The 24,429-nt window shown below is 40.1% G+C and overlaps 1 protein-coding gene across 2 annotated transcripts in view; it reads left to right on the plus strand.

The window, feature by feature from the left end:
• Window positions 1-403: 403 nt before the first annotated feature.
• The window catches only part of USP24 (ubiquitin specific peptidase 24), a 137,171-nt gene continuing 113,145 nt past the window's right edge, over window positions 404-24,429 (plus strand). Inside the window, exon 1 of one of the 2 annotated variants that reach the window (XM_045858191.1) lies at window positions 404-998. In XM_045858191.1, coding sequence (XP_045714147.1) covers window positions 681-998 — 318 coding nt within the window. In that variant the 5' untranslated portion in view covers window positions 404-680. The remainder of the gene's footprint in view (window positions 999-24,429) is intronic. The other variant, XM_045858182.1, reaches the window with a different exon arrangement.

Raw genomic sequence — 24,429 nt, forward strand, 5'->3', positions numbered from 1 at the left:
CAGGCGAGAGCGATTCCGGGACCAGGTGTCCAGCGGAGACTCAGACGGTTCGGATGCCAGGCGGAGGGAACGGCGGGCAAGGCTGCGCTGGATCCACGGCTTGGGTACTTCGGGAACGCTCCGTGTCGCGAGGTGCACTGGGCTCTCGCCCCTCCAGCTCCTGGGGGAACCTGTTGCTGGAGAAATGGGCGGGCAGCGGCGGCCACGACGGAGGGCCCTCCCTCGCCTCCTCCGGGGCCTCTCGGCGGCCCTCCTACTGTAGAGATGCTTTCGGTGCGGCCCCTCCTTTAAGAGGAAAAAAAAATCTCCAACCTACAGCCGTGAGCCAGCTGAAGTCTGGTGGCGGCTCCAGCCTCTTCCGGGAGCGGAGGCGCGGTCCCGTGGCGGGAGGAGGAGGAGGCGGCGGCGGCGGCGGCGGCGGAGGAGGAGGAGGCGGAGGCCAACATGGCGGCGCGCAGGGCTGGGCCGGGCCGCCGCCGCGCCTGAGAGCCCCACCGCCCTTACTCGGCTCGCGGCGCCCACGTCCTCACCCGTCGTGGCCGGCGGCTGCGGAGGGCGCAGGCTAGGAGCTCCGGGGCCCGCCGGAGCGCGGGGACGGCGCCCCGGCAGCCTCGCGTGGCCCGCCAGGCCGGGGACTCATAGCTTCGCCCGCCGGCCGGCGCGGCCCGGAGGCTGAAGCCATGGAGTCGGAGGAGGAGCAGCACATGACCACGCTGCTGTGCATGGGCTTCTCGGACCCCGCCACCATCCGCAAGGCCCTGCGCCTGGCCAAGAACGACATCAACGAGGCTGTGGCGCTGCTCACCAACGAGCGGCCGGGCCTCGACTACGGCGGCTACGAGCCCATGGACGGCGGCGGCCCCAGCCCCGGGCCTGGTGGGGGCCCGCGGGGCGACGGCGGGGGTGACGGCGGCGGCGGTCCTTCCCGCGGCGGGAGCACCGGGGGCGGGGGTGGTTTCGACCCCCCGCCCGCCTACCACGAGGTGGTGGACGCCGAGGTGAGGAGCGGCCACCGTGACCTCCTGTGGGGAGGCCAGTGGGCTGGAGGGGACACACCCCACTGGGCTGGGAGTGCAGGGGGAGGCCCCGAAGAGAGGAACTGGAGCACTGGACTCGTCAGGGACGGAGGTCAGAGCACTGGGGTCAAGTGGGGCGACGGGTCCGTAGAGGAAAGGCTGAATGGGACTTGGGGGTAACGGGCAGGATGGCGCGGCGCGGTGAGGAGGGGGTCTCCAAAGCTTCGGGCTAAGCCCGCCAACAGAGCGATCCTGGGTCGGGGATGGGCCGGAGAGTCCGAGGCTAGCATCGGCGGACACAGGAGCCTGGCGTGCCTGAGGACGCGTGTTTAGGGAGTCAGAAATGGGGTACTAGAAGACTAGGTTAGGGTCCTAGATTTCGTGTCACCCGGTTTCAGTGAATGAGTGGGAGAAGCACCACGTTCAGATTGAGTCAGAAAAAGTGGGATGGGCCAGCCCGAGTAGTGGTCTTTTGCTAGCGGCAGAGGAGGATTGCTAGGGTTAGGAATGGGGTTGGGGTTTTATTTAGTCAAGGACCGGAAAGAGAGAAGATTGGGCAGGATCTGAAATGAAGAGGGACTGGGTTGGGGCTAGGAATGACAGGACTTGATATAAGGTGGGGGAGGGGCACAGTTGCTACAAGGTCTGGGCTGGTGGTGGAGGCGGTAATAAGGCCAGGTATTCAAAACCGTAGGGATTGGACTGAGAGAGGTTAGAGGTAAGAAGGACCAGGCAGTGATGGGGACTGGACTTGGAGGATGAAGCTGGGACCAAGTATGGGTAAGGGGAGTACTTGTCACAGATAAGGTCATAAATGAGGGAATACTAGCCTGGGAAAGGGACTGTGTGGTGAGGGACAGGGTGAGAGATAAATTGTGGTGGAGCAGTCTGTTAAGGAGAATGTGCCAACGAGGTGAATGGCTTAGATGATAAATCTCGAGACTAGGTAGAGAAAATTAGGACTGTTTGGTGTGGGATGTGAGCAAAGAACATGGGCGGGTGGGAGAACTTAAACTGCAGTTTAAAATAGGATGCACCATAAGCAACATGGCAGCTCATGGCAGGAATTTCGGTCAGTTTCTTTGGTTAGTGTATTTCGAAGGGTCCAGTAGAGCAGGTGGGCCTAATCACAGAAAAACACATCTCCATCTAGTGGTGTGTGTTCTTAAATAGATAAAGGAATTTGGATCATTCTTAATGAAGCTAAGCCTTCTGAGAGATTTTTTTCCTAAAGTGTTATATTCTTTTAATTATATGCTTTTGCAGCATTTGCTTGGGCTGAAGTATCTTGGGAAAGAAGGCACTTCAAAAAACCAGGTTTCTCCACAGGATTTCTTTGGTTTCCGGACTTCCATATACTTGATTGATTGGCCTGTGTTACCCAGTATCTCAGCTGTTTCATTGACTAATGTGTGGAAGTAAAGATTGTTATTCCTAGTTGGGGAATTTTTTAAAATTCTGTATCATTGAGTAACTGCACTTAAGTCACTTTAAGCAATGAGCTTCTCTTTGCAAACCCCCATGCTCCTCTCCTTGTTCCTTCCAGTTTTTGACCCAGTTTTGAATTAAAGAAGAAAGCTGGTGCTTTTGCTGAAGGCATTTGTCCAACTCTACAAAGCTCAGTGTAATCCCCATTTTGTGTGACATCTTCTTTTTTTCTTTTGTCACATTTTAATTTCCTGTGGTTGAAAAATCAAATTAAAGTATAATCCTTGATGGTATTTTACATTAGCTGCACTGCTTGTACATTTAAGTACAAAGTATTGGGACAGGCTTCTTTTCACATGATGGTAGGCTGAGGAGTTTGCTTTCGTGTAAAATCCAGAGAGTCTATACCTTTTTGAGGAGTCGTGTCAAGCTTTTATTTCCTCTTGACCTGTCTATTTGGCGGGGGGGGGGGCGGGGGGGGGCGGGGGGGGGAACTGCAACATTTAATATTGAGATTTCACAAGCCTGGTGACCTGAGGCTGCTTTACCCAGAAGCGTTTTGGCAGGAATGCAGGCAGACACAGGAACCTGATGAGAACGTTTAACCCAGTTTTTGCTTCTTTAGTTTTATAAATTTTGTGTGCCACCTGTGCAGCTCGTTGTTCATCTTTGCTATAGTGGGAAACTGAAGCTTCCCTTGAACTTGGAAAACAGGGAAAGATGCTAATTTTTGTTGAGCATCTATAACATGTCAGGCACTGTGCTATTAGTTACTTTATGCAGTTGATTTAATCCTTATTGAGACAGTTAACGACATAACCATTTTAGAGATAGGATTAGTTAGTGGCAGAGCCTGAATTTAAACCTGATCTCTTTAACCTCAAAGACTGTGTTTTTCATTCTGTTCAACTCAGGCTTTTAGGATTGCATTCATTTTAGGACAAGGAAAAATAAGGAAGGAAAGACATTTGGGGGCCATTCTACAATCTAGGAATGATGTGACAAGCACTGAATCAAGGCATTAGGCATTGAATAATGGGTAGGATGAAAGGAGAATCATAGATTTTTAAAGCAGAAGACTTTAGAAATTGTTAGTTCAGTTGCCTTGTTTTACATATGCATCTTGCAGACCCGAAGGGGAAGTGGGTTGTCCCCACAGATCCAGTTGATGGAGGAGATGGAACTGGAACTCAGGACTTCTCACTGCAAGTCCAGTGCATGTTCTCCCTGCCAGCTGTGTGCTTTCTTTCAGAGGAAAGAGACAAGACACAGTTGTAGGTTAAAGGGGATGAAGAAAAGGGAAGCGTAACAAACTGAGTGAAGTTTGTCAGTTCTTGTATGATTTACCCATTTTATTTTTTAAAAGTACCTTATTTTAAATTATATAAAGCTTTATTTGATAAATCAGAAATTTTAGTTTCAGTGTCCTCTTAAAAATGTTTGGGAATATATAAATTAAAATCTAATTGTTAAAAAAAGAACAATGACTACATTTATTTTTATATTTGTAGTTTGGGGACAGGAATGATCCTCTCATTCGGGAAACAATAAATGCCTTCTATATACCTGGGCTGGGAGCACAGTGGTGACCTGAACAGGGAGGTTACATTCTAGTGGATCCTAGGGCAATGCCTCTCATTATACAAGAAGTGACCTCCCAAAGTCATGTAGCTCGTTAGGGAAATCAGTTTAGTAATTAGGGCTCATGATATAACTAGGATTTGGCTTAAAAACTAAAAATTGGAAGTAAAAGCAGTTAACTTCTTGTTCAATAGAAGCCAGGAGAGTACAGATGAAAAAGACCCAGATGCCTAGCAGTACACGTAAAAAGGCACAGAAAGCCACCTTTTAAATACCTTCCAGTTAAGTGAAGGTATTGTTTTGAAGAAAGTTGTGTTTGGTTGTTACTGGTACTGTTGGATGTACATATACAAGATCCATCTGGAAAAAGTCCAGCCGTCATTAATATAAGGAAAATGGTTTGCATGACATGATGTAACCTGGCAGCTAGGGAGAGTGGACTGGAATGTGCATGTGTGAACAATGATGACTTCACTGTACCAGTTGGTAGGAGCAGTAGACGCCCTTGAATGAACATGTGTACTGTGTGGCTGTGGCATTCAGTATATGCCACTTAGTCTTAGATGACTAAGTGAGTAGAGCAACAAATCTGCATCAGATTTTGCGTTAAACTTGAACATTCCTTCACGGAATCTAATCAGATGATTCAGAAAGCCACAGCTATGGGCAACTGGTGATTGACAGCTTGATCACGGCAACACACCCACTCATGCATCATGTCTCATGCAGAGGTCTTTGGCAAAACATCAAATCACCCAGGTGGCTCACCCCCCACTACAGCCCAGATTTGGTGCCCTGAGACTTCTAGCTTTTCCCAAAACTAAAATCACCTTTGAAAGGGAAGAGATTTCAGATCATCAATGAGATTCAGGGAAATACAATGGGGCAGCTGATGGTGATTGGGAGAACTGTGTGAGGTCGCAAGGTGCCTACTTTGAAGGGGATTAGGGCATCATTGTCCCATGTACATTGTTTCTTGTATTTTGTATCTTCTTCAATGGATGTTCCTGTTTTTCATTGTATGGCTGAATACTTTCTGGACAGGCTTTGTAATTTTTAGTCTCTGAGTCTGGAAAGAACCTCAAGAAGCTATCCAGTTTTCATTTTAAATAGCATTTCTTCAGAACCTTTCCATGGCTGCTAAGAGTCTGTTCTAATATTAAAGAGTGAGATCTCACACCTGCTCTAAATAACTTACCCTGATATTTAGGACTCCCATCATCAGAGTTCTTTACTGTTTCTTATAGAGCTAATATAAACTTCTCTGGCTATTACTAATGCCCCATGGTTCTGCCCTCCACAGAGCAGGGAGAGTTGGTCCTTTGAGAATTGTAATCCTGTTGCAGGGGCCAGTGGAAATCAACCAGGTATTGTCTTGGGCATCTTATAAAATTTAACAGCTGTGGAATGTATCTTATTTTTATTAAGTCTCCTTATTTGTCTTTAGAAAATACAAAAATGGTGGTGTGTCTTGCAAGGAATTGCAATTAACAGCTTAGAAATACCTTTCTGTGGTAATTTGTGTTCTTAGAAGTGGAATTTAATATGGTGAAATCCTTATTTTGTTCCTGTTTTAATGTGGACATTCCTCTGGAGTTACCTTGTCAGAAGTGCTTGCAAGATTTCATTGCTGCTTTGTTTTTTTAAGAGCCCCAAAGTTGGCCCTGCTATAGTAATACATCTAAATCACATAAAACAAAAATCACATTAATTTGTAGTTTCTGAACTCATTTCTGCCTTTTTTCCCCTTTTGGTAGTAGGTGGTAGTTGTAAATGAATTAAAATTGTAATACCATCAATATTTATATTAAGGTTTATATTAAAATTTATGTTCTTTTCTCCCAAACCACACAATCCTAGCACATTTGAATGTGAAGTAAATATCAAGTAAATTTTAGTTAATTGTTAGTGATTTGAATATATGACCCATAAGTTGTGATTTACTGTGGTTTGGTAACTTTTTAAAAAATTCCATTTAAAGATTTTACAGTAAACAATAAGATTAAAAAATCAGTTGAAAGTAGATGAAGTAAATATAAGGAGTCTGAAAAATATAGCCTAATTTTTGAAATAAATTTCGTTATAATTTAGTATGTATGTACCTCCTTTGGGAGTTGGGCCTGTGAGTTCATCTAACATGTAGGTTCTCACCTTGCGAGTACCTGGCCACATGCTATGAGAATGAATGTACTTTGTCTTGAAGGAAACACCTTTTGTGTGTCAGTGAGTCGTGGTGGATATACACAGCCTAATCATGCTATTACCTTAGAATTTAAAACAGTATTAGGAAAGTAAATATTGTAATGTTTTAACAATTTGAGGAAACAGTTTCACCTTTAATACTACTAAATAGCAGGTTTCAATTTACTGTATATTTTTGTTTACTGCTCAAATGTCATAAGATTTATTTGAATCTGAGTGTGAAGATGAAAATTTTTCACTTTTATTAAGAACTGTTATATTTAGAAAAATTTAGTTAAATAGTATTTTTCATGTCTAGAGCTCAGTTTTCAGGATTTTTAAAAAAATTTTGAATACCAGAGAGAAATAGGAAGTTAAAATCCGTAAGATTAAGCCATTTCAAAACACCCCCATAACAGTTAATGCACTAAAGCCCATACTTTTCACTCATTTGTGTTGTAACTTTTTAAAAAAGATTTTATTTATTTATTTTTAGAGAGAGGGGAGGGGAGGAAGAAGGAGAGGAAGAGAAATACCAATGTGTGAGAGAGACACCAATCAGTGTCCTCTGTGCACCCCAGACACGTGCCCTGACTGCTCCTGAACCCAACCGGCTGCTTGGTGACCTTTCACTTTGCTTAACTTTTTTTTTAAACATAGTTCAAATGATTTTTAGTATTAGTTTCCTATCAAATTAGAAATAGCAGAGTAGAAGGGTTTTGTAGTAGTCCAAACATGAGGTGATGAGCTCTGCTAGAGGCAAGCACATTAACAATAGATGTGAGGTAGCAAGCAGCTCAGTGGTGAAGGAGGGGATGGGAAAACTTTAAAAGCAGACTCAATCAAAACAGGACAGCCAGTTGCATAGAGCAATGTGATACAGCTTTCTGTGCTTCATGACCCGGAAAGGATAACTATTTTTAATGGTGCCACACTCAGAAACGGTTCCAGGATGCTCTGTTTAGGAAAGATCAGGAATGTGTAACACATTTTAGCAAAGTTTCAGTTTTTTAAAAAACAGAAGACAGAAGTTGGGCATATAAGGAAGTAAGCTTCGGGTTTGGAAAATTCTGAGGATGCTAGAATGCAGAGGCACTACTAAGAAAATTGGGCTTCCTGTTCAAAAAGTGAATGTTTATCTCTCGTCCTTGAGGGTAGTTTTAGTTTCTTTTTCACATTTGTATTTCTCATTATCATAGAAATTTTTGTTATTCATTATTGAAACATTTTTTAATCACAACTGATTTATACATTTTTTCATAGCTTTTATTAGTAAATAATGGTTATTGTTGATAATCTCTGATGAATTTTTAGATAGTAGTTTTATAATTGTTTCATTTTCATGATATGTTTATGAGTTCACTTCTCTATCCCACAGTGAGAAGCTTGTCTTCCACCATTGGTGGCTTATGTTTTTTAATTTCTGTACGATGGGGGGGGGCGTGGAATCTACTTGTTTTAGAGATTAACCTTAAATTAGTTAATGGAGCAAATGTAGGTTTGATTTATTTCTAAGTATCTGAAGAAAATAACTTCCACAATTAAGTCAAAATTTTATTCTGATAGTCTTTCCAGAAATTGAAATACAAAGAGCTGTGGAATCTTTTTCTAGAGCTGACTTGAAGATTTACTTTTAATTTTCCTTAGAGATAAATAACATCTTAGGTGCCCACCAAAGTCTTCTCCCTTCCAGAGATGAGCTTTGTGGTTCTGGCACTCAAGTTGCTTTCCAGGAGCAACATTAGCCAGTTGTTTGTATTGTGAAATCCGATGGATGCTCTTGATATGCTTGACACTCTGATATGCGTTCATTTAGGTTTAAGGTGTTTGTGTTAGAAGTATTTTGTTTAGAACATTAGATAGTTTCTAATTAGTTCTGTTGTAAGAAAATTGGCTGGGAAGATATGACTCACCAAGACTTTTCAAATTTGAGTCACAGTTTAAGCCTTAATGGAATTTCTACTCAGTTGCTTTTCTTGCCCTTCTCTTTCTCTGTGTGCTTCCCCCGGGTTTCACCTAATATCTCAGAGCATTTTGTCTTATTAATTGTTTTAAAGATATTGTTATTTCTGACTCGAGTGTGTTTTGATTGGCCTTTAGATTACCTGCCAGCTTTTTAGTACTCTCAGAGGTCTGTGACTACTTTAAAAACAGGTGTAGTTAGAGCATAGCTTTGCTTTGCCAAAGGGATGGAAAAGAGATATACATCTGGCCACCACAGTTTTCTCTTGTCACCTCTGTCTCCTGCAACATGTGGCAGTGTCATGGTGGTTGGGCTGTTGGTAGGCTCTAGACCCAGTCCCACCAGTGGTTTTCAGGAAGCTTTCTACTCATGTGACCCTGTTCCGTGCACTCTCTCGTGTCCATTTGCTCATTGATAAGAGGGCAGGACAGCTATTTGTGATATTTTTGTTAAATGGAAAATATTTTTTAAACTCTCGATTTGTATTAAGTAATAGTAAAAATCAAATTCCAATGATAAAACAGACATTAAACTAAAAATGTCAGCACAACAAAAACAGTTTATAGGCCATTTTAACAAAATAGCCATCCCTTTACTAGGTTTTTACTGAGCACTTACTGATTGCTAGGCACTGGCTAAGTGTTGGGAATGCAGTGGTGAGTTAATCATACATAGTCCTTTCTCCATTACAGTTTAAAGGCTGTGTGGATTTCATATGCTCTGATTCTAATAGATTGTGATTCAGAAACTAGCCCTTCAGAAAGGGCTTCAAGGCCTTTGCCTTGAAGAGCTGAGGGTTAAATATGAAAGACTTTAGATTGTCTATCCACATCATTTGAATAGTGCCTCAAGAATTTTTTGTGATATAATTTAGCTTCTAATGGTATCCATTGCCAGAAACCAAGTGATTTCTTTTTCAAGATATGTTTGTTTAGTGCTATGGAAATATACAGAATTTATATTTATTTACTTGTTGGATGTTTAATATTAGTAGGTTGATGATTCTCTCCACTAGTATTCTTTTAAAAATGGTGCTAATTATATCAATTAAACATCATTACGTTTTGTTCTAAAATCATGAGTGTTTACATTTCTCCCAGAAAAGAGAACTTGCTCTAGGAACTAGTCTTATTGTAGGCTAAACATCTCTTGTGGTTGTTGATAATACAAATAAACTATTTTAAAGCTGGAGGAATGTTGTTGATTTTAGAAAGACTTACTGTGCTGGAAATAGTAGTGACTCTGTAAATGAAGACCTGTCTAGGAATAGTAACAGAAATCCTTATGTTATGTTAGCTTATTATTAGTATTTTGCTTTTTGTGGTCAGTTTTATGTTGGAGTGGACTCTCTTTGCTAAAATAATACTTTGAAAGTGTTAATAATTTTCACTCTTTAAGATTTACTTCTCATGATGTCCGCTTCATTTGAAATGTTTTGGTGAATTGCAGTAGCAGTGGGCCATTCTGTGTATCCTATCTGATTTTGAGAAAATGTCAGGGATTTCTTGAGCAGTCAGTACTGTCTGTGTTGAAATTATACCAGGCAAAGATTTTACATATGTATAAAAATTCATATCATAATGACAATTGGTTTATGATATACTGACATCTGTGGAGAGTAACAGGTGATTCCTGTTTGCTTTTCATTACTTTGAGGGTATTATAGTTGGAGTATAAAACTTATCTGTGGTAGCCTTGGCCAGGTGGCTCAGTGGGTTGGAACGTTGTCCCACACACCAAAAAAAGGTTGCGGGTTCAATTCCCAGTCAGGGCACATACCTTGGTTATGGGTTTGATCCCTGGTCAGGGCATGTATGGGGGGCAACCTATTGATGTATCTCTCACATTGATGTTTTTCACTCTCCTTTCCTCTCTCTAAAATCAGTAAAAACATATCCTCAGGTGAGGGTTAAAAAAAAAAATACAACTAATCTGCTGTAAAGGCAGCAGCATTTTTACAAGAATTGATGATAAAAAACAATTTAAAGTTACTTTGGATTCCCCCAGCTCATAGTAATTATAATATGGAAGAAAAATATCAAGAATACTTAGCAAGATCCATTCCATAAAAAAAAAAAAATGCTCAATGTGGAACTGAGAGTATTTCCTGTCTTCCACTTTCCCTATTCCAATAAACAAAACTAAAAGTTGTAAATTCAAGGATCAAAATTGAAGAGCTGGAAGTTACCATGGGGATCGTATGGTACTAAATCTTGCCAGTTCAGAGGGAGGACCTCTTTTAGCATTAGCAAAGTCGGGAAGGGAACCCAGCATCCTGCTTCACAAGATCTATTTTGTATACCGTATTTTTAGGACTATAGACGCACCAGATCATAAGACGCACCTAAGTTTTAGAGGAAGAAAATAGGGGGAAATTTTTTGAAGCAAAAAATGTGCTAAAATATTTAATAACCAGTGACCCCACTCCACCGCCCCCCACCCCCCACAGTGAGCCAGGTAAGCTACATTTGGACTGTAAGACGCAACCCCCTTTTCCTCCCAAATTTGTGGGGGAAAATGCAACTTATAATCTGAAAGATACGTTATTTTACCACACTATCTTTCTGACATGAGGAAGTCTTTTTCTGTAGGTCATCTTTAATATATCATCCTTCCTCATAAATTTGCTGTGTTTTAATCACCACCATTTCCTTTGTTAGATACTGGTTTGGGTTAGGGAGACAAAGTTGACATTTGATTTGTTTTTTTCCCCCTCAAAGGTATTTATCTTGTTTGTCTTGCTTTCCTATTCGGCATTTTTTAAAATGTCAACATTTATTAGTAAGTTTTAAAAAGGTGGTGGGGTTGCGGAAAGGAAGGTTGAGCAAATGCTGTCACTTGTGATGGTGCCGTGTCTGTCTACTCAGTATAAACCTGACAAGGATTAGCAGACTCCTGCTTGACTTGATCCACAGTGTGTAAACCTCTTGAAACAGTATACCACCTAATTTGTCTGTTTCAAATGTGTATCTTTTCCTTCCTTAAAATTGCCTTTTTGTTCTCTGTCAAATACAGTGTTTATCATAAATATCAACTAAGACATATATACTTGTAGCTTTGAAATTAAACATTTTGAATGATACCTTGGAGGACAGGTGTTAATATGCTAAAAACATAACATTTGTCTTAAATTATGTATTTGAACGAATACAGAAAAGTATTTTTAGTATATATTGATTAACTTTTAGAGGATACCTTTAAAAAATTAGTCTAAAATATGCCAAGTCCTTTTATGACTCCTTGCCTATGTACACGGTTTTTCTCCTACCTGGCATGTCCTCCTCATCCCTCTTTCCCCTTTTCTTGCCATATTAGATTATGAGAATCAGTCCAAACACTGTGTGACATCAACTTGATCCTTGCACTTGACCCTTTCTCCACAAAGCAGTTAACACAGGCTTGCATTCGGCAGAGAGAGGTAATGAACAGCCCCAGTGTTTCAGTGTAGCAAGTCCCATGAGACTTCAAATGCTAACAATACTGCAAGTACCGTTAATCAAGTTTGCTAATGGCCCTCTATTAGAGCTCAGTACCTTGCATTACACTTCTTCCCATTCATTGTTCCCCTCCTCCTCGTGCAAGGTTCCTTCTTAAGTTGGAATAGAAACCCTTTCATATCCCTGTCTTAGTATTTATTATATTTTACTGGGGTTACTCATTTGTCACCCCGACTGAATTTTAAGTCTTTTGAGGATGGGGTCTGTTCTTCTGTATTTCCCATACAGTCCAGGGTCACACTGACATAGCAAGTGCTAAATTAAATGAAAGAGTCTGATTTGGAAAAGATTTGCATTACCATTTTTGGAACACATTTTCCTTCATTCACATAAATCAAATAGTCTCTAAAGCTAATTTTGCCCAAAATAACCTAAACCATAGCTTGTAGGTGACATATATATTTTGGTAGTCTTTTAACAGATTTGTGTCATGTTTTTTACTTGTTTTACAGTTTGTGGGAAGGAACTTCTTTTGAACTGTTGCACATGTCTCTATAATGGGCACCATTTTGGACATAACACATTCAATCTGAACTTTGGTATTTGGTAATACTGCTTCATAGTTTTTTTCCTGTAGGTCACATAGAAGACTACTGCACATAGGAAAGAACATAATACATGCTAAAACAAGCAAACTTTTTGTTAGCTTTTGGTAGAACTGTTTGCTAGTTAATATAACTTTGTTACATGGCATATTGAGCTTTACCTTAGTAAGGAGAAAAATATTCACAGAGATTGTCATTTCTGGAGAAGAAAAAGAAGATGCTCTATAGTATAATTAAAACAGAAAACTGATTTTTAGAATTTGTTTGTTTTGGGTTGTCCTATTTGTTTCATTTATTACTCTAATAATGGTTAATGAGGTTACTATTAATCCAAGTTTATTTTGAAGTAAAGCTACTGAGACACTGTTCGTTTTTTTTCCCCCTCCTTTCTCACCCCAGTGTTACAAACAGGGTGGGGTGGTGTAGAGGGAAAGTAGGAGGAGGAAAGAAACAGTAGTGTGGGAACAATTTGTTTAATACTGAACAAATATTTATTGAGTGCTTTTGGCTGTGGTGAGGTTTATGACTACTAAGAAACGTCCTGCTTTTAGGGGTTCTTAGTCTGTGGGGTGGTTCTAGAGAGTGGGTAGACAGGGCCAGCACCCAATTAGAATCACCTGGCTTGTTTGTTCAGAATAGCTTTTCCTCAACAAGCCTCCAGCCATCCCCAGAGATTCTGACGAGTAGGGAGTACTGAGTACAGTACTTAAGTGCTGGGAAAGGTGTGTGTGTGTACTGTGGTCAACTGAAAATCCAGTGTGGATATAATTTGATTTGTATACTACATGTGTTTTTCCCAAGTTTTTAACTTGCATAATTACTAACCTATGGAAAAGTTACAAGAATAGTACAAAGAACATTTGCATACCCTTCCCCTTGATTCAGCATTTGCAAATATTATGTCACATTTGCTTTATCTCTCCTCTGTCTCTAAAGGCATACAGGTACATGCACATGCACACCTTTCTTTTTTAATCCTTCAGAAAGAAGATGCAGACATCGTGGCACTCGACTCCTAAACCCTGCAGTGTGAATCTCCTAAGGCCTGCGACATTCTCCTGCAGATGCGCAGTGCCATCCCTTGTCTCAGCCAGGGAATTTGGCAGTGGGACACTAACGTTTTTATTATCTTCTTTATAGTCAGAGTTTTCCACTTACCCCAGAAATATCCATTATAGACATTTTAAAGATTAATCCAGGATTTAATCAAAGATTGTGCACTGCATTTAATTATCATGCCCCAAGATCTATAAGTAAAATGTAGATTCCAGAATAGTCTTTACATCTTTTTAGACTTTTGATATATTTTTGTAAACAACCCAATTCTCTTACTATATTTTTAGAAGATTATATAATTGAATCATTTAAATTATGCAAGTAAGTTTTATCATCCATTAAAGTAATAAGGACAACTGAACAATAATACTAACTTTTTTCATGAGATAACTTGTTCCTCCTTATTAATAAGACTGCACTTAGTCATCTTGATTCAGATCTTTTATATAATTTTAGCATTTTTAGAGCCTGAAGGGATCTTGGATCTAAAGGTAAATGTTTTCACTTATAGATGGAACTGAGGTATGCAGAGATATTGTCTTATCTAAGACAGTGGTTCTCAGCCAGGGGTGATTTTGCTCCCAGGAGACACTTGTCAGTGTCTGGATGGAGACCTCTCCAGCTGTTACAGCTAGAGGGGTCCTGCTGGCACAAGTAGGGAGAGTCCAGGAACGCTGCTAAGCATCCTGCAGTGCACAGAATGGCTCTCCGCAGCGGAGAACTGTCCAGTGAAAATGTCAATAGTGCTGAGATGAAGAAACCTTGGTTTAAATCACACAGCTAATGGTGGGTCTTAAAGCTGTGTTTCCTGACTCAATTCTGTCTTCTTTACACAAACACACACACAGTGCCTTGCTTTCTTTCCCTTTCATTCTCATCACCTTCATCTTCTGTTTCTTTACTTAGAACATTTTTGTTAAGCCTAATGAATTATTTTATGGCTCTAAGAACTGAGCTGAATTGGAACATATTGCTAGAAAGAACATGGAGTATCTTTCTGAAAGAGAAATACAGAAGTACTTTCAGTGGAATTTTATTCCTTTAAGTAAAAATTTATTCAGAATAACCTTTTAAAAGCAGTTCAGGTAACTCTTAGGTAGCACTTTACTTTTATATATATGATGTTTGAATTTACAGAGCATTTTCACGTATATTATCTTACTTAGTACTCAAAAAACCCTCTGTGTTTATAAGCAAAGCAAGTAGTGAGGAATTGAAGGTTTACAGAAAATAATATATCCCATGTGACTGTGGCCAGGTAGGTATTAGTCAGAATTACATGGAGAGAGATTTTAGTTAAACTTTTATCTGCAAAAAGAATAGTCAGTCTCAGAGTGTCATAAGCGCCTGATCACTAGACATATTTAGGCAGAGGCTCTGTGATATTTCTAGAGATGTTGGAAGGGATTTAGGTATCAAATACAAGTCAAGGCACTGGAAGTAGATGGAGAATTAGATACAGCCTCTCTCACTGAGTAACACAATCTAATTGGGGCACCAAACCTGTAAGTAGATCAAGTTTCATACAATTCAGTATCTGGTGTTAAGGAAATAGAAAAAAATACTTGAAGTATACCACACTGTCTCTTTGGTGGCAGACCCTCACCCATACAGTTCTCTAGAATTCCTTCCCCTTCTCTTTCATTTCATAAGTATTTATTAGGTGCTTATATGTATTCATGCCTCAAGTATTTATTGAACAACCACTCTGTGTTAGGGACTGTTGGTAATAATACAACAAGCAAAACAAAAATTATGTCATGGTAGAGCATGTATTTTAGGTTAGGGGAGACAGGCAGCAACCGAGATAAATAAGTAGAATGTAGACTGTCAGATGATAAGTGCTATAGAAAAAAAATAAAGCAGGAAATGGTGGGGAGAGCATGCCAGACTAGGGGTGGGTGTCACAGGGCTGTTTTTTAAGGCTTCACTGAAAAGGTCATATTTCAGCAAAAACCTGGAGCAAGTAAGGGAGCAAAGTGCATGGTTATCTGAGGGAAACGCTTTCTAACTCAGGGGTCAGCAAAGTGTTTCTGTAAAAGGCCAGATAGCCTGTGTTGCAGCTGTCCAGCTCTGCCATTGTGGTGCAGAAGCAGCCATAGAGTACTTACCCAGGTAGGTGGATCTGTGTTCCAGTAAAACTTTATGTCTGTAAAGAGGCCATGGGCTATATGTACTTTGCTGGCTTCTGCACTAACGGAAGGAGCACAACTGGCACGTTTGAGGAATAGCGGGAAAGCCAGTGTGGCTGGAACTCAGTAAAGGAATGGAAGGGTGGGGGATGAGGTCAGAGGTGAAGGAGAGGACAGCTCCTCACTAGGGCCTTATAGGCAACTGTGATGATGACTGCGGGCTCTCAACAAGGAGTTGACATAATCTGGTTGAAAAGTCTGGAGTTTGTTTTTGGACATGTTAATTTAAGATGCCTATTAAGCATCCTAGTGAAAATGTCAAAGAAGGAGTTGGATAGATGCATGGAGTCTAAACCAAAACAAGAAATCTGACCCCAGACAAGAGCTAACATGTGAGGCTTTCATTCAGCCTAGAGATTCTGTTTCCAACCATGAAGACCATGCATTCTCAACAGGGCCAGTAGCACTCCAACTGGGGCATTGGACCTTGGAGGGCAGGGGAAGTCTTAGATATTACAGTGGTTTGCCCCAAAACTCACCCTACCCAGTACAATCTTTATTCTTTAATTAATGGAGATGCAGTGATTGATTTAAAAAATGTTTAAAAGGCCCCTTGAAGGAGCGATAATAAAAACAACATTGAAAAAGGTTGTATTAGGTTCGATTCAGTGAGACCTCAAAGGAGTATGTATGTATAAAGAAGAAGTCTGAGGATTGGGCTGTAAGGTTCTCCAGCGTTTGGAGACAAACGAGGAACCAGGAAAGGAGATGGAGGAGTGACTAGTGAAGGTGAAAGGAACCAGGCAAGGACTCTGTCCTGGAGGCCAAGTGAAGGAATTGTTTCAAGCAGGAGGGATGGTCATTTTTTAGACATTGTTGATGAGATAGGTGAAGTGAGGACTGAGGATTATGGGGAAGAAGTTAGGTGCTTACTTAGGTCTTAGTTTAAATGTCATTTCATTTATAGGCTACCTTTGACTATGATTAAGCTGGGTTACCTTCCTTGTACTGTTTTTTAAAAATTGTTTTAAAAAGCACATAATATAAAATTTACTGTCATAACCATTTTTGAATGTACAGTTCAGTTAGTAGTGTTAAGGATTTTTACATTGTTGTGAAACAGATCTCTGAACTTTTTCATCTTGGAAAACTGAAACTGTACTCTTAATATTAAAACAGCTGTCCTTTCCCCCTGCTACCCACCCTTCTACTTTGTTTCTGTGAATTTGACTACTTTAGATGCCTCATATAGTGTGGTCATACAGTAGCTGTCGTTTCGTGGTGGCTTATTTCACTTGGCATAATACTCAAGGTTCGTCCATGTTGTGTGTAGCATGTGACGAGATTTCCTTTTTAAGGTTGAATAATATTCCATGGGTTCCCCTTCTTATATACTTTAACAGCACTGTTATAACATGCTCAGTATAAAAAATTTTATTAAATGAAAGAGTCTGATTTGGAAAAGATTTGCATTACCATTTTTGGAACACATTTTCCTTCATTCACATAAGTCAAATAGTCTCTTAAAGGTAATTTTGCCCAAAATAACCTAAACCATAGCTTGTAGGTAACATATATATTTTGGTAGTCTTAGATATTATTATTCTTCTATGCTAGACAGTGTTCAGGCTTCAGTGGTAGAATATGTGTATCTTATTCATTAATGTATTCACAGCCACTGAAAAATACTGAAAGAAAATTCTGTAAAAATAACTTATTTTGCAAGGAGGAATCTTGAAAATTTTGTTGAAGAGCGATCTTTGAACTGGTTTTGAAAAATGTCTTAAGTCAGTTTGGAGTGCTATAACAAAATGCCATAGACTAGGTGGCTTATAAATAACACAGATGTATAGTTGTCCCTTGCTATATCATGGTTCACTTATTGCGGCTTCACTGTATTGTGGGTTTTTTAAAAATATATATCTAATTCTGTATTGCGGAGTTTTCGCTATATTTCGGGGTTTTGCAGTATATAGGTATTTATATAATATTTATTTTTTTAATTATTTTTGCCTTAAAAAATAAAACAATATAAAAATATAAAAAATGTTAATTCAAACATATTAAAAGAATATTAAATCGAAATAAAATACAGTATGTATTTCATCAGTGGGTGAATACTGTACTGTACACAATGGAAATGCAGTATTCCACTACTGCTTGCGCAAGTTTGCCAACCTGAGATTGTACATGGCACACTATTGGCTGATGGAATGGAAGGCAACCAACCACAGCACTGTGTTCTGTATCCTGGGTGCTGATTGGCTCAGTGACCGTAGCATCAGTCTGTCTGCTCTCCCGCACTGTGCCCATATGTTCAGCATCTCTCCTTGTCCACTTCATGTCGTCTGATCGCTGTACGTAGTGTTTCTCTGCAGTGTTGTGTTTTTGTGAAATTTTTGTAAAAGTTTGAATTTATTTCAAGCCCTATGATGCCACCCAAATGTTCTGCACCTTCTAAGGCTTCTGGCAGTGAACCCAAGCACCAGAGGAATATGCTTACCATCAAAGAAAAGGTGGAACTTCTCGACATGTTAAAGGAAGGCAAAAGCTACACGGCTGTAGGCCGCCATTACGGGATCAACAAATCTACTGTTTGCTACATAAAGGAAGACAAGAAGAATATTAGGTCTACAGCAACAATGACTTTTAACAAGACTGCAAAGAGAGTGGTCACTTCCCACAATCAGGCCATTGTGAGGATGGAGTCTGCATTGGCCCTGTGGATAAATGACTGCAGGAAGAAGAATATCTCGCCGGATACCAACACAATCCAGACAAAGGCCAAGACACTTTATGATAGTTTTGGGGAAAGCACAGATGTTCATGACAGTGACAAGGATGAAGACGAGGACAACGATGCAGAAGCAGGACCATCAGGTACTTCTCCCACCAGACCAACCCCATTTGGTGCCAGCAAGGGCTGGTTTGGCAAATTTCAGAGACGCATTGGACTCAAGAGCATTTCTCTGCATGGAGAAGCTGCCTCTGGATAAAAAGCAGCACCAGCAACTCCCCATAACTATGTTCATCACTCAGATGAAGAGATCAGTTACGCCTACACCTTTAGCAGAAATAGAAGTTACGGCCCAGGGTGTGATGCGTGGGTCACTGGCCAGCAGTGATCACGGAACGCTGCGGATGGCTCGTGGAAACACGAGATAAAACATGCACAGAGACAGACCAGTTTCTGTGGAGAAGTAGAGAAGGAACGGCCACCCCCTCTAGTGGGGAGCATGCCGATTTACCATCCAAACCGGCTTTTATTGGGTTCGTTTTGCATAAGAATTCAGGTAAAGCACATTAGTCATTGCGAGGAAGTAAGGATCAAACGATAGGTAACAAGGAACTCTGAGGGTCTATTTTGAGCCAGGGTCAAAGAGCTTTAAGACTTTAAGGAACAAACTAACTTCCTCCTTGGACCCTTCTCATTCAACTGAGAGCATTCTAAACAAAGAAGGTTTCACTGGAATTTACATGTTCTTTCTTAGGCCTGATCACCCGGGGAATCTGTCCTTTCCAGCACAGGGCGGCACCACCCTGTCATTGTTTCAGGCTTAGGTGGAGCAAGGGAACTAAGGCAGCCAAGAGATTAAGAGATTTTCTTGCAAAAGCAGGAGGACTCGGGCTTTGTCAAAGCCAAAGGGCGAGAGTCCATCACCCCCTTTTGCTGTAGCCCCCAAAGTCCTTCTTTTGGGGGCCTCTCACATGATCATGCCTGTCTTAGGTCATTCCCCCCTTGGGGAATCTTACCCATCATTGGCTAACCGACCAAGCATTGGGGTCCAGGCTGGGTGAGGTATGAAGGAGCCGAAGCAGCGCTCCTGCCAGGGAGATAAGCTTTTGTCTCCTTGCTGGCTTACGGTTCCAAGGGCGTTCCCTTAGCCTTAGCCTAGGCGGGGGTCTCAGTTTCTGATACCAGTCAGGGCGGTTCCCAAAAAGGGTGAAGATACTGCACCACCTGATGAAGCACCTGATGAAGTGGTGCCTTCAGAACAGCTGTAATGCTCTTCTTGGCTGTGCAGTACATTCATTTTATCGTCATCACCTTCATCCCCATCAGTACTGCACAGCTACATAATTCATGATCTTCATCATTCAGGGTATAGTATACTTCACTGGTGAGTACCCATATAGAATTTTATATGTTGTTAAAATTACGTAGGTTTAAGAGTGTAGAAAGTGTTTAAGAGCATATGAAGTGTTTATACGAGTGTGGGATAGGTTAATAAGAGAGTGGGAAAGGTTTATAGAAGTGTGGGAAGGGTTTATAAAGCCTTAAAACATATATAAATAATAAAATATAATGCTGCTACTTTGCAGATTTTCACCTATCGCGGGGGTCTCTGGAATGTGACTCCCGCAATAGGAGGTGAGGGATCACTGTATTTTTCAGTCTGCAGGCTAGGAAATCTGAAGTTACCACCCTGGGAGATTCAGGGTCTGATGAGGACTCACTTCCTGGTTCATACATGGCCGTCTTCTCACTGTAACCTCACACATGGCAGTAGGGGCAAGAGAGCGCTCTGTGATCTGCTTTATTTTATTTTATTTTTAAGGTTTTATTTATTTATTTTTAGAGAGAGGGGAAGGGAAGAAGAAATAGAGGGAGAGAAACATCAGTGTGTGGTTGCCTCTCATGCACCCCCCACTGGGGACCTGGCCCACAACTGAGGCATATCTCTAAGAATCAAACTGGCAACCCTTTGGTTTGTAGGCCCATGCTCACTCCACTCAGCCACACCAGCCAGGGCTGTGATCTGCTTTATAAAAGAAGAGTTCTCATGACTTAACCTCCCAAAGGCCCCATCTCCAAATACCATTATAGTGGGGATTAGGTTTCAACATACAAACTTGGGGAGAACACAAACATTCAGTCTACAGCAAAGAACCAAATAGTAATTTATTAGGTTGAGAAAGGGCATTCTAAGCATTCTAGGCAGAGGAGACAGTGCAGAGCTATGCATGGTTTCATGACAAGGCCTTGGGTACTCAGGAGCCCAAGAAGTTCAGTGAGGTTGTTTGCAGGGTCTGGTCAGATTGTGAAGAGCTTTGCATGCCAGTGCAGGAAACTTGCTTTTATTTTCAAGACACCTGTACGCTGCTCGGAGCTAAAGCAGAGGTGTCCAACCTTTTGGCATCTCTGGGCCACACTGGAAGAAGTCTTGTCTTGGGCCACACATTAAATATACAAATGCCAACAAAAACCGATGAGCAAAAAAAAAGGTTTTAAGTCAATTTATGATTTGCTGTTGGGCCACATTCATTGCCATCCTGGGCTACCAGTTGGACACCCCCAGCAAGGCTGTGGTTGACTAGGAGAGACTCTTGGGGAATGTTTTTTGAGGTAGAATCATTGTGGTATGGTGACCAACTGGGTGGGAAGATGAAATAAAGTTTCAGAGATTACGGATATAGAGAGGGAGCAAATTTGAAGCAGAATAGCACTGAGTTCTTTGTGGGTATGGTAAATGTAAGTGCTTTGAGTGCACTGAAATTGAAGAGTCTGACAAGGAGATAGAAACACTGTCTGAAGCTCAAAGAGAGGTCTGGGCTTCTGTTTGTGATGTGCCTGTTTGTTCTAGTTGGCTCTCTCCATGGATTAGCACTCATCAGTGTTTTAGTCTTGCCAAGTAAACACTGTTCTGTTTTGTTGTTGCTGTTGGGAAAACTGAGGCACATAGAGAGGTTAAGAAGCTTATTCAAGATCACAGCCAGCACCCGGTAGTGACAGAGTGAACATTCAGATCTGATATACAAGAACATATAGTCAAAGAAATTTCAACAAAATTAGGAATAAAAGATTATTGCTTATGCTACATAGCCCCTTATTTAGAATTTTAAGAATATCAATGGATTAAGAAATACTAGTGCTTTGACAAAAAAAGAAGTTTTAATTGGTAATCCATCCTCTTTTACCTATCAAATCTTGGTTTAGGGTACATTATGTAAGTTTATTTTGTTTTTATAAAAAATTTTCCTCCATTATGGAGTAGAGCTTTTGGGGACTGTGCCATTCTACCAGTTTTAGGAGAAATTGGAATACCATTAAGTATGCTTATTTTAGAACCTGAAATTTGAAGAAACCTTAACTTGTATTCTCATCCTATTCTGAACACATGAGTGACTTTTGGTTTTAGGCAAGAGGCCATTAGAAATAGGACTTAGAGTGAGTAACTTGTCTTATTTGAGCCTGGTTTGCCCATCTAAAACATGAAGACAATAATTGTCGCCTCATGGGGTTTGACACCACTCCTGACACATAGCAGCTAAGTACTCGGTAGATACGTTAGTTCTCCGTTTCTCACTCACTTCATTTTTCTCTCACCCAAATGCATCAGATTCCTGTTACCATCTCTCTCCTTCCTGCTACTGAAACCAAAGGTCCAATTCAGCAGCTACCAACATTTTGTTCCTGGGATCAGTGATCTATAAATCCCAAATCTTAAATCCAAATGAAAGGATAAATTCTATGTGTAAAATATTACCTTTGAATTATAAGACAGTTTCTTTATAAGAAACATGAAAACCTGTTTCGGTGTATTAAAAGGAAATGAATAGCCACCAAGGGTTATGAGAGAAAGGCACCACAAGAAATATCAGCCTTCATAGAAACATTAAAAAATTATCTACTTATGACATGGAATGAATATGAATTCCAAGAAAACAATGTGCAGACTTGAGACACAGTGTATTAGTGACTTGAGGACATCCTGCATTTGTCCGTGCTTCCTTTTTCCAGGAAGCAGTATTTCAGGAATCATTTTCTCTCACCTGAAATAACAGAAGGAATATCAGATCTGCGTATAACTACCCCTGAATGCTTTGAAAAGATATTTAATAAATAAGGCTAACAATTTCAAAAATTAATAAAATTATTATAAATTAATGACTTAGAATTAAATGTTCATGTTTTCATCTTTTCCCTTAAGTAGTTAACATATATGGTACTATTTATTTTAGGTAATAGACAAACTCATTAAAATCATGGAGAAATCAATTTGGCATCTTCATTTTTCTGTACAGTCAGTAAGAAGCTCTTTTGAGTATGTTGTTGGCTAATAAAATGGTTCAGCAATTGAGTTTAGTATTAAAATAATCTTTAACAACATTGTTAGTCTTTTACCCATTAAGCTGAATAGTTTTCTTTATCCGTATCTGTTGGGTCAGTGGGTAGGCAGGAACTTATCTCTAAACTAACAGGCAGTACTGATACAGTAGGTTTTGCTTCTGTAAATGAAGAAGGCTTACATTTTAATAATATATCCTTGTTGTGTTCAAGAGCAAAGGGTTTATTTTCTTTTCTGAAACTCGGTGAAGGTAGTCTTCTAAATAAATATTAGACTTTATTACTAATTTAAAAACTAATGTGATGATATCTTAAAGCTCATTTTCAAGGGTTAAGTAAATAACATTTTGTGTACTCAACTTGCAGTGAAAATATTGCCCATATTTACATTGGTCACCTGCATTTTTCATTCAGGCAAGTTTCAGAGGTGGGTAGTGACATATATTAATATGCTTATTATAAATATAAAAGGTGTTATGCACAAAAATATTTTTACAAAATAATCTAAAGATTTGTGCTAAACTCTGGAGGGGTAAACTCATACTTTCCAATGACGACATGGGTCAGTTCATGAAACACTTCTGTTTCCGAGGATTAAAAGTCTTCACTTGCCCTTTTAAGTATGTAAATAGTAAGCTTCATTGTGAATAGTTTGCCAAATAGATGAAGGTATAATCACAACTATTTGAATTCCTAGCATGTTTCTGACACTATCAAGTATTATGGGAGTTACAGAGGACTTGTTTATGTTTTCATTTGTATCTATGGGCATAAGACTACTTATTTAAGAAATAGCCTTCATTATGTGTCCAGAAGTGTTAATGTTTGGATTAGAATCTTTGGCTAATTAGGAAATCATAATTTAACATAATATATTAGCTTGTCTCTTACTTTTTTTGGATGACCAAATACACAAGATTCAGTGTTACTAGGAATTTTTCAGGTTAAAGGTGGCATCCAAAAGTTGTTTATAAGATTATTTCTCTTCTGCCTTAATGATAGCATTGTGAACTCTAAAAAATGGGGAATTTACATTGATATTGTAAAACACTTTTTAAACTTATTTTAAAATTTTAAGTAAAATTGATGGAAATCATAATAAAAAGTAAAGACATTGTTTCAAGTAGTCAAAAAGGCTGAAAATGTTGAAGTTTTATTACTTAATGCACTTGAAAAATAAAGTAACCCTGGTTTTGAAGTGATACACCTTGTAACACTTTGCCTTGAATACCGTCTCCCTTCAGCTTCTTCCGTGGTACACACACTCACTCCCATTGCCCCTGTGCTCTCAGCAGCCACAGGCTGCCCTGGAGAGACAAGGCTCGTGTGCTTATTATCTTCATCCCCAGCAGTAAGCACCTTTTCTGGAACACAGTGAGCTTTGATGAATGTATTTCTAATCCATTTAGAATCAGAAATCATTAATGGTTACTTGGTATCATTTGAATTTGGCATCCAATGAAAAAATAGTATATTACATTCCAGAGTTCATATTAGCAGCCTGACAAGACCTTATGTCTCTTAGGAATTGTGTTGTAATGGAATGGTTCTGAGCAGCTTTTCACGTGTTCTCTTGCTCAATATGTAATTTTTGCCAAGGACATGTTCTACTCACAGTCATGATTCAAAATATTAAGTCGGCCTAAATATGGGTTCATGTCAGTGTTCCCTCCCCTCGTGTGATCCTCTCTGTTTGTACAGGTAGCACCCTCCTCAGAATGTAATACTGCATCTGTATACACCACGTCTGTTCCCTCCTTTTTCAAGACCCGGAAAAGAGTGTGAGATTTTGCACCTTTTAGGTCTTAAATATAGTATTTTTTAAATTGCTTTAAAACTGTTTAACGGGGCTATGTATCATTTTTATTACAGATCATTAGGTACAACTCTGTGTTTTGAAATTATTAGATATATATGATGGCCATACTACCCACCCAGAATGCACCTGATCTCATCTTAAA

The sequence above is a fragment of the Phyllostomus hastatus genome, unplaced genomic scaffold (assembly GCF_019186645.2).
Source record: "Phyllostomus hastatus isolate PE091 unplaced genomic scaffold, TTU_PhHast_1.1 phas_contig_147, whole genome shotgun sequence".
In the NCBI taxonomy this organism is placed as follows: Eukaryota; Metazoa; Chordata; class Mammalia; order Chiroptera; family Phyllostomidae; genus Phyllostomus; species Phyllostomus hastatus.